The sequence below is a fragment of the Spodoptera frugiperda genome, chromosome 19 (genome assembly GCF_023101765.2).
Source record: "Spodoptera frugiperda isolate SF20-4 chromosome 19, AGI-APGP_CSIRO_Sfru_2.0, whole genome shotgun sequence".
Classification (NCBI taxonomy): Eukaryota; Metazoa; Arthropoda; class Insecta; order Lepidoptera; family Noctuidae; genus Spodoptera; species Spodoptera frugiperda.
This window is the reverse complement of record NC_064230.1, coordinates 7,709,331-7,725,656: the sequence shown is the minus strand read 5'-3', so window position 1 is coordinate 7,725,656 and position 16,326 is coordinate 7,709,331. Positions and strand designations below refer to the sequence as shown.

General features: G+C 41.6%; 1 protein-coding gene and 2 long non-coding RNA genes across 3 annotated transcripts in view; 2 read left to right on the top strand and 1 right to left on the bottom strand.

The window, feature by feature from the left end:
* LOC126911849 (uncharacterized) overlaps positions 1-16,326 on the top strand; it is a 146,600-nt gene that overhangs the window by 45,673 nt on the left and 84,601 nt on the right. The gene's annotated exons all lie outside the window — the stretch shown is intronic.
* Positions 1-16,326, bottom strand: part of LOC126911857 (uncharacterized) — a 135,992-nt gene that overhangs the window by 36,685 nt on the left and 82,981 nt on the right. The window lies entirely within an intron of this gene.
* LOC118280915 (monocarboxylate transporter 12-like) overlaps positions 1-16,326 on the top strand; it is a 36,573-nt gene that overhangs the window by 8,088 nt on the left and 12,159 nt on the right. The window contains exons 2-5 of the mRNA XM_050700706.1: positions 11,800-11,898; positions 12,990-13,097; positions 14,727-14,863; positions 15,912-16,105. Of these exons, the coding sequence (XP_050556663.1) occupies positions 11,800-11,898; positions 12,990-13,097; positions 14,727-14,863; positions 15,912-16,105 (538 nt within the window). The remainder of the gene's footprint in view (positions 1-11,799; positions 11,899-12,989; positions 13,098-14,726; positions 14,864-15,911; positions 16,106-16,326) is intronic.

The following is a 16,326-nucleotide window of genomic DNA, read 5'->3' as shown; positions in this document are numbered from 1 at the left end:
AATATCTTCCACATCTCATTTTTGCAGAGATCCCGCGAGATCGGGAACTATGTGGTTAAAACCAAAAAATTGCCGGAAGTCACTATTCCACGCGAACGAAGTCGCGGGCAAAAGCTAGTTTTCTAATAAAATCCGTCTGTACCTCATTTTGGAATATTGCCAAAACATGTTTAGACACGCTTCCTAAATTGCGTCATCTTCAACGAACATTCTCGTCTTTTTCACACCAAATAGAATAAAATACATTCATTCATATCAACAGCCTATAAGCAGCTACTTCTGGACAAAGGCCTCTTCTCACACGGAGAATGTTTGAGCATTATTCACCACGCTTGCTCAATGCGGGTTAGCGATTTTTAAATTGTAATTAGAAATTGTAAGTCCAGGTTTGTTTCCATGTCTTTTTATGGTATAAGCCGGTAAACGAGCTCATGGATCACCTGATTTTAAACAATCATCGCCGCCCATGGACACCTGAAACACCAGAGGCGTTACGACGTTAGGAATTTAAGGATTGTTGGAGAATCGGGGATTTGGAAGATTGGGGTAACCCCACTTACACAACGCAAGCGTTATTTCACGTTGGTTTTCTGTGAGCCCGTGGTATCACACCGCCTGGTGAGCCACACTTGTTTTCCTTCACCGTTTGTCAGTGGTGTCTAAATAATCTTAGAAAGTACATACATGTAACTCGGAAAAAGTCACAATGGTACTTGCCGTTGGTAGGTTTGGAACTCTGACCATGCTTTATGTAAATTTCCTTAGTAGGTCAGTTATTGTTCGGTTCACATTGCAGTATGTTGACCGCATTCCCCGCCCAGGGTTACAAGTTCATTTACCGAGCAAGTCAATCGACCTTGGTATTTTATTAATGCGCCCAACATGTAGTTTTTTTGATAGTGGACTTTATTTGTTAGTGTATAGAGCTGGTTTTGCTTTGTAAGGCGCATGGTGGATGATTTTTATTACAATGGCAGGAGTTTTTGTTTCCGATTGTCATTTGTTAAAATGCTTTTTTTTTTATAACTGTTGGCCTATTTTGTTGAATGGATTTGGAAGTGGCGCCCAACTGGGCCTCGTTTTTTTAATGTTGAAACTAATTCGAATGTTGAGTGTACTTTAAAATAATATTGCTTTGTATGAGATTTTAAATTAGGGAAAAATGCTGGGATTACTCTGGATGAAATGGTGTAAATGTCATAATATATCGGACTTATTTTTTTGGTCATCCTCATTGGTATACTTTAAAAAAAGTCTCTTCTCCCCCGCCTTGGGCAAGGCGAGAGAGAGTGTTAGACTCTTACTGACTAAAAACCACCTCGTTCCTACTCCTATTTTTGGGGATTCGCAGCTCCGGATTAGACAATATATCTGACTAGACTTTAATTTTTTTTTATTTGATAAAATCTAATGCTTGACTAAAATAATATTAGAATATATCTGTCTACCCCCTAATCCAACAGACTGGGTATATCCTATTCTTGTCGTCAATATTCTAAATTTTTATTAGAAGCAGCATAAAACTACTAAACATAAATTCTAATACAGGTCCCATTTGGGTGCCATTAGTGGAAATGGCGCCCAAACTGGGACTCAATGTACTTGCTCATCTAAGCATCTTTAGCTACTTAATAGCTTAAAAAATATACAGTATAGAGATCACTTATATGACTTAAATGAAACTACAAGTAGTACTCGTCCACAGAAGCATAATACAACTAAACAACTAAATATTTGAAAACTGAAAACTTCAAAGTAACAAAATAAATGATGAAATTAATCAAGTATTACATTCTGTGTGAACAGCTCCATGTTCCTTGACCACAGAAGAGCTGTAATGTTGTAGGTTGTCTAGGAATGTTACGGACATGTGGCGCGGCTGTTATAATGCCGTATTTGTAAAGAGTCTTCAAAATATAAAGCAGCATATAATATAACTACTAAACATAAATTCTAAAACAGGTCCCATTTGGGTGCCATTAGTGGAAATGGCGCCCAACCTGGGACTCAACGTACTTAGGCATCCAAGCATCTTTAGCTGGTTAATGGCTTAAAAATAAGGTTATAAACACTATGTTGTAATATGATATTACATAGTTAGCCTAAAAGGGGTAGACAGAAGGACATAAGTTAAGTGCAATAGTTTTGACAGTGTATTAACTTCTGTCAGTGGCTTCGTCCGCGTTTTTGTGAGATAATAAGTAGTCTAACTGCCGCACTCAGAGACATTTAATGGTTACTTAAACTATTCCTTAGTAATGATTTTGTATCAAAACCAATCGTTAAGGACTGGATTAAGTAACCATTAAATCCTAGAATTGGAAGTTACAACGGGATATTTACCATGTTTTTAAATTTTAATGAGTTTCCGATATTTCGGCACTGTTGCAAGCGCCATGATCACGGACAAATCACTCTGAGTACGACGGTATGTGTTATTCCAGACCATAATGTACCCCTGTTTCATTTTATCCCGATCCCTCTAGTTGTTTTGACGAGATTGATTAAAAAAAGTTTGTGAACTTTCACATTTATAATATTACCAACTTCTGTCAGCCGTTTTGACGTGATTGAGTAACAAATATAAACACAAACTCGCAAACTTTCGCATTTATAATATTATTAGCTTCAGTCCGTGGCTTTGCCCGCGTTCCCGTGGGATAAAAAGTTCATTCGTTTCATCTCGATCCTTTCAGCCGTTTTGATGTGATTGAATAACAAACACACACAAACAGACAAACTTTCGCATATAAAACCATATAAAACCCCTGATTCAGGGGTTAGAAAGATTGGGAAGGGTGGTTACCCAACAAGGCTTTAATTCCTAACACCCAAAAGGCCGGCAACGCACTTGTAACGCCTCTGGTGTTTCAAGTGTCCATGGGCGGCGGCGATTGCTTACCATCAGGTGATCTGTCTGTTCGTTTACTGGCTTATATCATAAAAAACTATATAATATTAGTTAGATTAAGATCATGTGGTCGGCTATGTGTCTATGTCAAATCCAAACGTAAAGATCTGTAGAACTACTCCGGTTTTAGAATGTGAAGTTTCGTTTAATCTTCGGCCGTAGGTTTTATTGATTTACTAATGAAATTACTTAAAATAACGTTTTATTTTTGATCACGAAAGTTCGCAATAAATTGAATTGTAGTATGCAATCTGCCCGGAGTTGCGGATTACCTAGCGGGTTTACCGGGGCTCCGGCTCGAAAAGCAGGAGAAGGAACGGGGTGGTTTTTAGTCAGTAAGAGTCTGATACTCCCTCTCGCCTCGCCCAAGGCGGGAGAAGTCATTGGATGATTTTCCCCAATAAAAAAAATGCAATCTGCGAAGTTTCGGACGAAACTTCGTTTTTCGTTGAATTAGAGTAGACCTCCTGAGTGTGAGTAAACGCACCCACGACACAGGAGACAATACTTGTGTGGGGCAACGTTTTATAAAAAGGGATGAGTCACTAATACTGCTTTCAACCGACACGGCGATCGATCTTCGCTCGCTGAATGAAGAAACGATGTTTCTGTAGCCACACCTAATGCTAGATTCCAGGGAAATGTGACTCATTTGTAGTGGTTTATTATATTTTATTTCTTTGAATCTGACTGCCACGTCTGTCGAGTGGTCATAAGTGCGATTGTCAGGTCAAAGGGTCTCGGCTTCGGTTCCCGGATCGGGAAAGTATTACTGTGCTTTCTTCGAAAAATTTCTCAGTAGTAGCACGGAGTCTGGAATTGTGCCCAATATATGGCAATAGGCACACCCCCTATTACATGGGACTTATAACACAAATTGTGAAAAGTGTGTGTACATTGTATAGCGGCATTACGTACCGTAATGTGTACCTCTGCCTACCCCTTCGGAGATAAAAGGTGTGTCGTTATTTTGCGTTATTATATTTTATTTATTTCTTCGAAATTACTAGAAAAATAGTGTTATTAGAAAAAGGTTTGGCTTGAAAGACGATATATTGACAAGGATTGAAAAGGGAATGTTACGATGGTTTGGATATGTAGAAAGGATGGATGAAAGCAGATTTACGAAAGAAATATACAAGGCGGATATGAATGGGGCCGTCGGTAGAGGACGCCCTAGACGGACATATATCGACCAGATTGGCGATATATTAAAGAAGGACCAAATTAAAAGTACCTTTAACCGACGAGCATGCATGAAAAGACTGATGAAGCGAAAGAGGTGTGTAAGATTCAGGTTAGAATTTAAGGGTTATTAGGGAATCGCGGATTGGAAAGGGGTAACCTCACGTACCCAACGCAAGCGTTGTTTCACGTCGATTTTCTGTGAGGCCGTGGTATCACTCCGGTCGAGCCGGCAGATTTTTTATTTTTTTAAGGGGTGAAAATCATCCAATGACTTCTCCCGCCTTGGGCGAGGCGAGAGCGAGTGTCAGACTCTTACTGATTAAAAACCACCCCGTTCCTACTCCTACTTTTCGAGCCGGAGCCCCGGTAAACCCGCTAGGTAGTCCGCAGCTCTGCAGTGCCGAAGCATGGCGAGCCCACACTTAAAACTTTGATTTTACAGACTTTGATTAAACTTACCCCAAACCGTATTACCAAAGATTTTCTAGCAAATTAAAAAGCTGATATTACTAATACTACTACTTTAATATGATTTGTCTAACTTTTATTAAATAAATGAAATCGTGACTGCCTTGATGGTCGAGTGGTCGCAGTTGCGACTGCCAGACAATGTGTCTCGGTTTCGATTCCCGGATCAGGCATAGTAATATTGTGCTTTTTTCGGTTTTTCAAAAATGTATCATTAGTAGCACGGAGTCTGGAATTGTGCCCGGTATATGTCAATAGGCTCACTCCCTATTACATGGACTTATAACACAAATGGTGAAAAGTTACCGCCAGCCTTTCAACATAGAACTAGTAGAAAGTCGGCCCACTATCATCCCTACAGAGGACTTCCCTTGGGTGCGAACGAAACGGTTCGAATCCACGTTCCTAATCCGTGCAGCCAGGGAATGGAACAATCTGCCGGCTTCTATCTTTCCTGAGAAATACAACCCGGGTCTTTTCAAGGTCAGAGTGAATAGGTACTTTCTAAGTCTGTGTGCTCCATCCTCGGCCACATCTTCGCTTCGCCGTCCTGGCAGTAAGCGGGTTGGTGGCCAAATGCAGACTTATCAAAGTTAAAAATAAATTGGGTGTACATTGAATAGCAGCATTACGTGCCGTAATGTGCACCTCTGCCTACCCCTTCGGGGATAAAAGGCGTGACGTTCTAACTGTATTATTAAAGATTTTCTTGCAAATTGAAAAGAAAGTTAGCTGACATTACTGTACAACTTTAATGATATCTATCTAACCTTTTATTAAATAAATGGATTCGTGATGGCACGCTGTAGACATCGACCTTCGATATAGATGCGTCACAGTACACAGTAAGCTCGCTGGTAGATTATGGATTTACAAATTGCTTTTTTTTTAAAGGTTCATTATTAATTGTAATTTGTATCTACTTTGTTGCCATAGATTTTTATGGTATTGTTGTGTTTTATGCTTTGTGTGGTTTAGTGAAAGGGGGGTTGGAAATGCGATTGCCAAGCGAGGGGTGTTTTTTAATAACGTTGCCCCATCCTAGGATTTTCTCCTGTGTTGTGGGTGCGTTTACAAACATACAAGTCAACATACAATTGCCTCACAGAAAACCGACGTGAAACAACGCTTGCGTTGTGTGAGTGAGGTTACCGGAGGCCCAATTACTCTACTTCCCAATCTTAGATTCCTCAATAACTCTTAAATTTTTAACCCGCAAAAGTCCGGCAACGCTCTTGTAACGCCTCTGGTGTTTCAAGTGTCCATGGGCGGCGGCGATTGCTTACCAGGTGATTCGTCTGCTCGTTTACCGGCTTATACCATAAAGTTATAAAGTTTGTTTATATAAATAACTATCCATTATATACCTTACCTACCATGACAGTATAGCACCCAATAACCGACCAACACAAGCTCTGCAGCTCGGGTATCGATCGGAGAGGTCGTCGGTCGCCGCCTAGCCTGTGTTACTCTAAGCTGTCGCGACGTCTCACGGCAGACGGTAGACGGTACATCATTATTTATTACATACTTTATTATAATGCAATTTTTGCAGTCTTCTTTTATCGTATCGTATCATCACGCCTTTTATCAAGAGGTAGACAAGTTAGGCAATACCTGATGGGAAGATATGTTGCTAATGGATAACAGAAATATTAGAGGCGTTACAAGTACGTTGCTTGCCTTTTGGGTTAGGAATTTAATAGTTTTTGAGGAATTGGGAGGGGCCGTAATTGAGCCTCCGGTAACCTCACTCACACAACGAAACACAATGCAAGCGTTGTTTCACGTCGGTTTTCTGTGAGGCCGTGGTATCACTCCGATCGAGCCGGCCCATTTGTGCTGAAGCATGGCTCTTCCATCCACACTTTATAATTGTTTTTTTAGTTCCATTAATTTTGACGCTGTATCGTTGTTGCATTGTTCTCACATATATAGAGTGATTGTAAAAAGTTATTTTTTTAAAGTAAGACTGAGTTTCTTGCTCTTTCTTTTCCATTCGAAGCTACACCTAGTTTCAGTTACAGACAGACTGACGAACAATTAAATTAGACGTTTCAAAAGGGCCTAAACGTACGATGCGTGTGTTGCGTACGATGCGGGTATGTGGACGCTTACCTTTATTGAGGATTATTTGAAATAAATGCTTTTGACTTTGAGTTTGACTTTAAGGACTAAAAGCCGTACCATGATTAGTTTATTGAGGCAATGCAGTTGGAAGAACCTTGAAATATATTTTTATTGACAGAATTAAACATTAGTGCGACTGTAACGTTGCTGAACTGGAAGCAAGCATGCGATGGATTCTCATCGATTTTATTCGTAATGCTTCAGTTTTGGTATCTTTCATTATATCAATATCTTTTTTTTTAGAGAGGGCTCGTATGGTCCAACAATTCTTATGTCTTTTTTTTTAAAAAAAACGTTACACGTTCACATACACATGACACCCAGACCCGAAACAACAATTTGTGGATCACTCAAAGAATTGCTCCGTGCGGGAATCGAACCCGCTGCACGTTGCACGGCAGCCAGTTGCTCAGTTTCAATTTATTATATTATAGTATAAGAGGTTACTCCTGAACGAGCCATAATAGAGAATATATTGTCTCCCAAATATATCTATACTTCAGTGAACTATGGGTTAAATAAAGAGCCAAACAAATTGTCTTCAAAGCCCGAGTGAAAAGGTCGCTTATGGGCAGACGTGCTCCATCGTAGGCCGCATCATCACTTACCATCAGGCTAGATAGCGGCCAAACGTCGACCCATTAAATATATAAATAAAGAACTGCTAAAGAGGATGATAATTCTGGTAACCTAAAGCCTGGTTTCTGATTTGGTCAAAACATATGCATTTTTTTAACCTGGAAAAGTCATCCATTGACTTCTCCCGCCTTGGGCTAGGTGAGAGGGAGTGTCAGACTTACTGACTAAACACCACCTACTGCCCTTCGAGCCGGAGCCATGGTAAAACCGCTTGGTAGTCCGTAAGTCCAGATCAGGTTTCAGCCCTATTGGATGCAATCTGTAGTGGTCTTTTTTTGGGACAAGCCCGCCACTACCTCCCATACCGCTGCAACTCCTGTGCACCAGGATCTACAGTAGATACAACCATGAACACTGAAGTCCGGCGCGTCCCAGGGACATGAATAACTGTCTTGGATCCCGCAATGAAATAAATCAGAAGATATTATTAGAGGAGAAGAAAAAAACGATAGTTTCCACTTCCTTCGGTGAATTTAATGCAGAAATGCTGTTGTAGTCTGATGGCTCGCTAGGTCTATACTATACGTATAAAACTATTATTCCCAAGACTGACCACGTACATAGGTACCTCTACTGACCACAACAAGGCCAGCTCTCTATATTATTAATGGAATGACATCTACCTGATATTGATTGCCAATACACTCCGCTATACTTAGAAATTAATAATCTTTTATCGAGCGGTGGACACGAAGAGTTCTGTTCTAAGTATGTTTTGAAACCATGATGACGCAGTAGGGTAGTGGACTACTGAATAATGTTTTTTTTATGAAACGAGCAGACGTATCACCTGATGGTAAGCAATCGCCGCCGCCCATGGACACTTGAAACACCAGAGGCGTTACAAGTGCGTTGCTGGCCTTTTGGGTGTTAGGAATTTAAGGGATGTTGTTCGGGAATCGGGGATGGGGAAGATTGGGAAGGGGGGAATTGGGCCTCCGGTAACCTCACTCACACAACGAAACACAACGCAAGCGTTGTTTCACGTCGGTTTTCTGTCACCAGTAGTAGAAGGGTAGTGGACTAGTGAATCATTAACATTTTAACATACTCCTTTTTAAAAGGCCGGCAACGCACCTGTGACTCCTCTGGTGTTGCAGGTGTCCATGGGCGGCGCTGATCGCTTACCATCAGATGACTCGTTTGCCTCCTATTCTAGAGAAGAAATAATGAATGATGGAATATGGAATAAACCGGTAAACGAGCAGGCGTACGTATCTTCTGGTAGTAAGCAATCGCCGCTACCCATGAACACTTGAAACACCAGAGGCGTTACAAATGCGTTGCCAGCCTTTTGGGGATAGGAATTTAAGGGTTGTTGGGGAATCGGGGATTAGGAAGGGTAATTGGGCTTCCGGTAACCTCACTCACACAACGAAACACAACGCAAGCGTTGTTTCACGTCGGTTTTCTGTGAGGCCGTGGTTATCACTCCGGTCGAGCCGGCCAATTCGTGCCGAAGCATGGCTCTCCCACACCTAATGTCTGTTTCCCAAAGCTGAGTGTCTTCAAGTCTTCGAGTAAATACGTTGCTTATGTAGGCATACGAAGCATATCTCTCTAACACTGATACATTTATTATGCGCCCCTTATCGAAAGGATGCTTTTCCACCAGATATGTGCTATGCTACGTTACTGTGGATGCGTTTGGCTTTTGTCTCCCCCTCCGCAGTAGCAGGCACAATACTCCGATGAGTCATACCACAATATAACCTTAATTACCAAGCTGACAGTACTGTATCGATTGGTGAGACCGCTCGACTCAGTAGTCGGTAGAAATCGATTCAGTTTTCTATTTTAAACGCACGAGTGAATCTTTTATCTGTTTCTGAACAATATGGAAGGAATTGAACTTTATAGAGTGTCCCTGAAGTTTTAAGTCTTAAGAAATTACTTATGGGCAGACGTACTCCACCGTAGGCCGCTTCATCACTTACCATCAGGCGAGATAGCGGCCAAACGTCGACCCATTTAACATAAAAATGTGTTTGTTATACACGAAAAAGTACGTGGATAACACAAGTCACTGTAATTTAAAAACATATTTTTCTGATAACTGTTGTGACCATGTCGATAACTTGGTGCTACTTGGACGTCGACTTTAGGGACACTCTGTATAATAGCTTTTATCCTTTTTTTTTGAGGGGATAAATCATCCAATGACTTCTACCGATTTGGGCGATGCGAGAGGCAGTGTCAGACCCTTACTGACTAAACACCACCCTGTTACTGCTTCTGGTTATCCACTGCATGGAGTAGGCAGATGTGTTTACCCTCAAAGAAGTACGACATTAATAAGTGTGGGCTCGCCATGCTTCGGCACGAATGGCGGCTCGACCGGAGTGATACCATGGCCGAGCGAAAACTGACGTGAAACAACGCTTGTTTCATTGTGAGAGTAAGGTTACCGAAGGCCCACTTAAGTCCTTTCCCAATCTCCCAAATCTCCGATTTCCCAACAACCCTGAAATTTCTAACCCCCAAAAGGCCGGCAACGTACTTGTAACGCCTCTGGTGTTTCAAGTGAACATGGGCGGCGGTGATTGCTCACCAGCAGGTGATACGTCTGCTCGTTTACCGGCGTATTCCATATTAAAAAAAATATATTTATCATATAACTTGTACGGAGTCGCGTGGCAAGCTAGTATATCTATGTATAGGAGAGGTCAATACCTGATGTACGGTACTTATCTTTTGACATTATAGAGAAGAGGCCGTGCCCTCCGCTGTGACCGAAATAGCACTTTAGAGCTCACAAATTAGGGACTATAATTGAATGGACGGAGTTCAGTCGCACACACCTACGTTTCTGAAATAAATTGACGTGAATTCAAGGTTAGCTCTCCGTTAGTTCAGTGAATAAATAAACTGAGATTAGGGATTTGAAATCTCCGGGGCTGCAGATGAGGGGGAAAATAATCCAATGACTTTCTCCCGCCTTGGGCGAGACGAGAGGGAGTGTCAGACTCTTACTGACTAAAAACCATCCCGTTCCTACTTCTGCTTTTCGAGCCGGAGCCCCGGTAAACCCGCTAGGTAGTCCACAGCTCCGGATTAGGCATCAGCCCTACTGGGCCCCATCTGTGGTAGTCTGATGGCTCTTTGAAGAGCGCGGAACGCGACGCGACGTACGCACGGGTCTGGAAAGTTATTCTAATTCAACGAAAAACGAAGTTTCGTCCGAAACTTCGCAGATTTCGTACTACAATTCCATTTATTGCGAACTTTCGTGAACAAAAATGAAGATAAATAAATAGGTTTTGATTTGAAATTAAAAATAAAACGTTATTTCAAGTAATTCTATTAGTAAATCAATAAAACCTACGGCCGAAGATTAAACGAAACTTCGCTTTCGAGAACCGGAGTAGCCCTACTGTTTCTGGTCGGGTGGCGAGCTACCCTTGCTCGCTTGCACTCTACCTATCCCTGCAGGGAATAAATAGCGAGATGTTATGTGTATATGACTTAAGTTTAGCTATATTTAGCTACAAACGACACTTCTAAGTTTTCTTCACACCGTTCAATCAAATCTATGTGTTGATTTCATAACGTTTCCACTAAGCATATATTATGTAGGTGTAGGTGTATGCTGTTATATTCCTATTCCGAAGGCGTAGGTAGGATTTATAATACATAATTACATCTATACTTAGGCCAAGATTGATATTAAATGTTTATAAACGACCGGTAAGAGTACCAATACCAGCCACCTTGCAGATATCGTCACTCCACCTAGTTGGAGGGAGCCCTACACTACGCTTGCCTTGACGCGGTCTCCACTCTAGAACACGTTTACCCCAACGGTCATCGGTTCTTCGACAAATGTGACCGGCCCACTGCCACTTCAGCTTGCTTATCCTTAACAGTAATTTGTGGATCACCAAAGAATAGGGATGATGACGGGGTATGAAAATTAAAAATCTATTTAGTCCGTCAGTTAGGTAATGAAAAAATATGAGACACGTATTTTTTACAATACTTAGATAAAACGAATCAAAGTTTAGGAGTGGGAGCAATTACGTTTTCGCTTCAAACTTCCTTGTGCGAACTGCTAGGGAGTGGAACTCCTTGCCGGAGTCTGTGTTTCCTGATGGGTATAACCTGGGTGTCTTCAAAGCCCGAGTGAATAGGTTGCTTATAGGCAGACGTGCTCCATCGTAGGCCGCATCATCACTTACCATCAGGTGAGATAGTTGCCATTGCCAAACGTCGACCCATTAAATGTAAAAAAAACACGTCATTTCTACATATAAAACGAACTCAAAAATGACGTCACGCGATATTTCAAATCAATATATCTTCGAAAGTATTTGTTTCCGTAAGAAAATTAGAAATATGTGTGTGTAAAATATTTTAAAATAATCTACAAGACGGCCGTTAAAATGAAAATGAGTCATCTACCCTATTGCCTTACCCTATTCAGATTGTATTTTTTTTTAACAAATCATGTTTATTGTCCCCAGGAGTTGTCGAAGCTTGAGAGTCAGCTCGGATCCTCAGCGCCACCGACATCCACGGCTCTCTCCTGCTCCATCGACCTGCCCACAGATGTCATCTCAGAGGTAAAGTAATAGAATGTTAAATACAGGTAACTTACGTAATATAGCAAACTATTTCATAAACTGACTGATCGTAAGTACGTTTGCTATGCAAGATGGCCCGGGAACGAAGCAGAGATTTTCGGTTTATTTTAATAAATAAAATAATTTTTTTTTTCAAAAAATATGTTCACAATTGTATTATGTACCTAGCTGTGATCTATTTACAATGAATAAATGAATTAGAATTTTCTGTGAAAACTTTCAAATTAGCAATTTTATTGTGTGGGGGCTTTTTAAGGGGTAAATCACTTCTCCCGCCTAGAGCGAGGCCAGAGAGAGCGCCAGACTCTTACTGACTAAAAACCACCCCGTTCCTACTTCTGCTTTTCGAGCCGGAGCACCGGTAATCCGCTAGGTAGTCCGCAGTTCTGGAAATCATGTATGACAATACAATAGGCTACCTCCTATCATATTAGTCTTATATTATTAACTAGCCCGCCTCAACCCGCCCCAGCTTCGCATGAGTTCAATGATAATATAATATCATATGTATGTATTATACATAAAAACCCTCCTCTTGAATTACTCTATCTATTAAAAAAAACTGCATCATAATCCGTTAAAAGATTTACGCCCGAATACTCAAACGCCACTCAATTTTAAGTTGTACTTAAATATCGTGCTTTATTAATAAAACGTGCTATAATAAAGAATTGAAAATGACAGAACTACATTTGAGAGCGTCTTTAAATTGAGTAGCGTTTGAGTATTCAGGCGTTAAGCATACAAAGGGACATAGGGACAGAGAAAGCGACCTTGTTTTATACTATGTAGTGATTACTGAACTTATTTTAAAACTAGCTACTTCCGCGCGGTTTCACCCGCACTGCTCGGCTCCTATTGATCGTGGCGTGATGATTTATAGCCTATAACCTTCCTCTATAAATGCGCTATCCAACACAAAAAGAATTATTCAAATCAGACCAGTAGTTCCTGAGATTAGCGCGTTCAAACAAACAAACAAACAAACAAACTCTTCAGCTTTATAATATTATATATTATATATAGTATAGATTTGACGAAGTGACGTTAACCCTGACACCTATTTCCAGGCAATCCTGTCTCCGGACAAGGGCGGTTCCCTGCTGTCCGTGCAGTCGGCCCCCCCGGAGCAGAGGGAGCGACCTGCCAGTCTGCTGCTCGAGCTGCCATTAGCGACGGTAAGTTACTGCAAAGCTTCTATAACTATTGAATATTTCTTACATTTTAGCGCCATTTGTAGCGTAAGCGAAATTTGTAGACGGTAATATCCTATATAACTATTGGTATAGCTAGCTTTTACAGCAATTGAATAGTCAAAGTCAAAGTCAAAGTTATTTATTTCAAAGAGACTTAGGTACTTTTGAACGTCAAAGCAAATATTAAAAATCGCCGCCGCCCATAGACACCCGAAACACCGGAGGCGTTACAAATGCGTTGCCGGCCTTTTGGGAGTTAGGAATTTAAAGGTTGTTGGGGAATCGAGGTTGGTAAGATTTGGGAAGGAAGTAATTGGGCCTCCGGTAACCTTACTCACACAACGGAAGCGTTGTTTCATGTCCGTTTTGCCAAAATCAGCACAGCAGGACCGAAGCATGGCGAGTCCACGTTTAATGGTCTATGTTTCCTGAAGGGCATATAACCTGGGGCCTTAGTCTGCTATTACAATTGTGTCAGAATGCTCGATCATTGAGCGGTGCAAGAGAGACGGAGCTATACAACCTACATTGCTCCGTCCCTCTTGCACTCCTAATGATCGAGAGGGACGGAGCTATATAACCTACATAGCTCCATCCCTCTTGCACTGCTTAATGATCGAGAGGGACGGAGCTATACAATCTATATAGCTTCGCCCATTTTGCACTGCTCAATGATCGACCATTCTAACACAATTGTAATAGCAGACTAAGGCCCCTGATGGTAAGCGATCAGCGCCGCCCATGGACACCTGCAACACCAGAGGACTCACAGGTGCGTTGCCGGCCTTTTAAAAGGGAGTACGCTCTTTTCTTGAAGGTTTGAAGGTCGTATCGGTTCAGAAATACCGCCGACGATAGCTCATTCCACAGTTTTGCTGTGCGAGGCAGAAAGTTTCGCAAAAAGCACACAGTTGTGGCCTACCAACCATCTATAATGATGGGGATGAAAGTCTCTAGTATCCAAGAAAGTCATTCATGTCCCAGGGACGTTAGACTTCAGTGTTCCGGTGTTTTTTCATGGTTGTATCTACTGTAGATCCTGAATATTTGTTTTATGCTATAAAAGCCAGTAAAAGAGCAAACGGGTCACCTGGTGGTAAGCAATCTCCGCCGCCCATGGACACCTGAAACACCTGTGAACCTATTGTAAAAGAGTAACCTATGGAGTTTCTTGCTCGTTCTTCTCCATAGGAATCTACACTTTGGAACGAGCAAATAAAGCAACTAGAGGACTGACTGACAGACAGACATTTTTAATACATATTATTATATTTGCTTCGACGTTCGACGATAAAACATCACGCTATAACCAATAGGAGCCAAGCAGAGCGGGTGAAACGGCGCGGAAGTAGCTAGTTTAAAATAAATAATTTTGACATAAACCTTAGCCAGACAAAGCCCATAGACCTACAGTGAATTATAACGGGGGCCTTAGTCTGCTATTACAATTGTGTCAGAATGATCGATCATTGAGCAGTGCGAGAGAGACGGAGCTATACAACCTACATAGCTCCGTCCCTCTCGCACTGCTCAGTGATCGACCATTCTGACACAATTGTAATAGCAGACTAAGGCCCCAGGCTGTTGATGTTGATTCTCCTTCTCTTACAGCAAGTAGGAGCCTACCTCTCGGCGATGTCGCCGACTGAGCAAGAGGAGGACTCCCTCCTCACCCTCTCGTCGGTGACTGCGCGCCCTCTGTTGGCTGCGTCCCGGAAACTGCGACCGCCTCCCGATTCGTCCGCTGAGTGAGTTATTGCTATCTTTACTATAAAATACAGTAGAAGCTCCTTTTTTTATGAAACACGTTTTTATGTAAACGAGCAGACGTATCACCTGATGGTAAGCAATCGCCGCCGCCCATGAACACCTGAAACACCAGAGGCGTTACAAGTGCGTTGCCGGCTTTTTGGGGGTTAGGAATTTAAGGGTTGTTGTTCGGGAATCGGGGATTGGGAAGATTGGAAAGGGGGAATTGGGCTTCCGGTAACCTCACTCACACAACGCAAGCGTTGTTTCACGTCGGTATACTGTGAGGCCGTGGTATCACTCCGGTCGAGCCGGCCCAGCAGTGCCGACCTTATTACAACTACATCTAGATTGTGTCGTAAATGACTAAATTCTTTAAATCAAACCTAGTAGGTTTGCACCTGCCTAAACCTGATGATAATACGTAATTAATCAATCTGTATGATCAGAAAGTTCAATTAAACTTTTTTTGTCTTTGCTTCTTTATTTCGTCATCTAGGAACGTATTCTACAGGGATTCGCCTTACAAATTACCATTCCATATTCACGGTTGCTGTATTCGCGGCATATTTACGGAAAGCATTTCCCGCGAATAAAGAGCTTCTACTCTACTCCTAGTTATCATCAGAGAGGGCTCACAATGATGTACAACGAAGCTTATGTCGCTGCGTTCAATAGATTAAGATACCTGTGCGAACTCGCTTAATTTTATAACAAACGTTATTTGACTTTTCGCGCCATTATTTGACATTTATTTTTTCTTAGCACGCAATGAGGTTGTGTTTACTTATAAAATAACATGTCCTAACTGTCTGACTTAATTAATGATGACTGACAGACTGACAGACAGACAGACTTACTTACTGTCTGACTGTCTGACAGACAGACCGACTGTCTAATTGACTGTCTAATTGACTGACTGACTGTCTTATTCACTGACTGACTGTCTAATTGACTGACTGGCGGATTCATCAGAAATTTCATACCTAAGGCGTAACTCTAATGAAACTTTCAACTAAACAGCTATATTTTAACTCTCTTTCGCAGAAGCACAGCCCCCCCAGACGGTGGGTACGGCTGGGTGGTGGTCTTCGGAGCCTTTATGGTGCAGTTCTGGGTGGCTGGCCTGTTCAAGTCCTATGGAGTGCTGTACGTGGAGATCATGGAGACGTTTCCAGACTCCTCGGAGTCTGTGGCGTCGTGGATACCTGCTGCGCTGTCTACCCTGTGTTTGGCGCTGGGTGAGTTGGGGTTTTGGGAGATGAAATTGTTTCGTTTGCTTTATTAATGTGTTGCTGATAAGTACAATTGGAGTGATAACGGGGTATGAAAATTAAAAAACTATATAGTGTGGCAGATTATTATCTATTTGATAATAGACATATTTTTATTTTAATGTCCGCCTTTTAGATTATTTCAAACATTAGACACGTATTTTTTATTTCTTATGGAAACAAATACT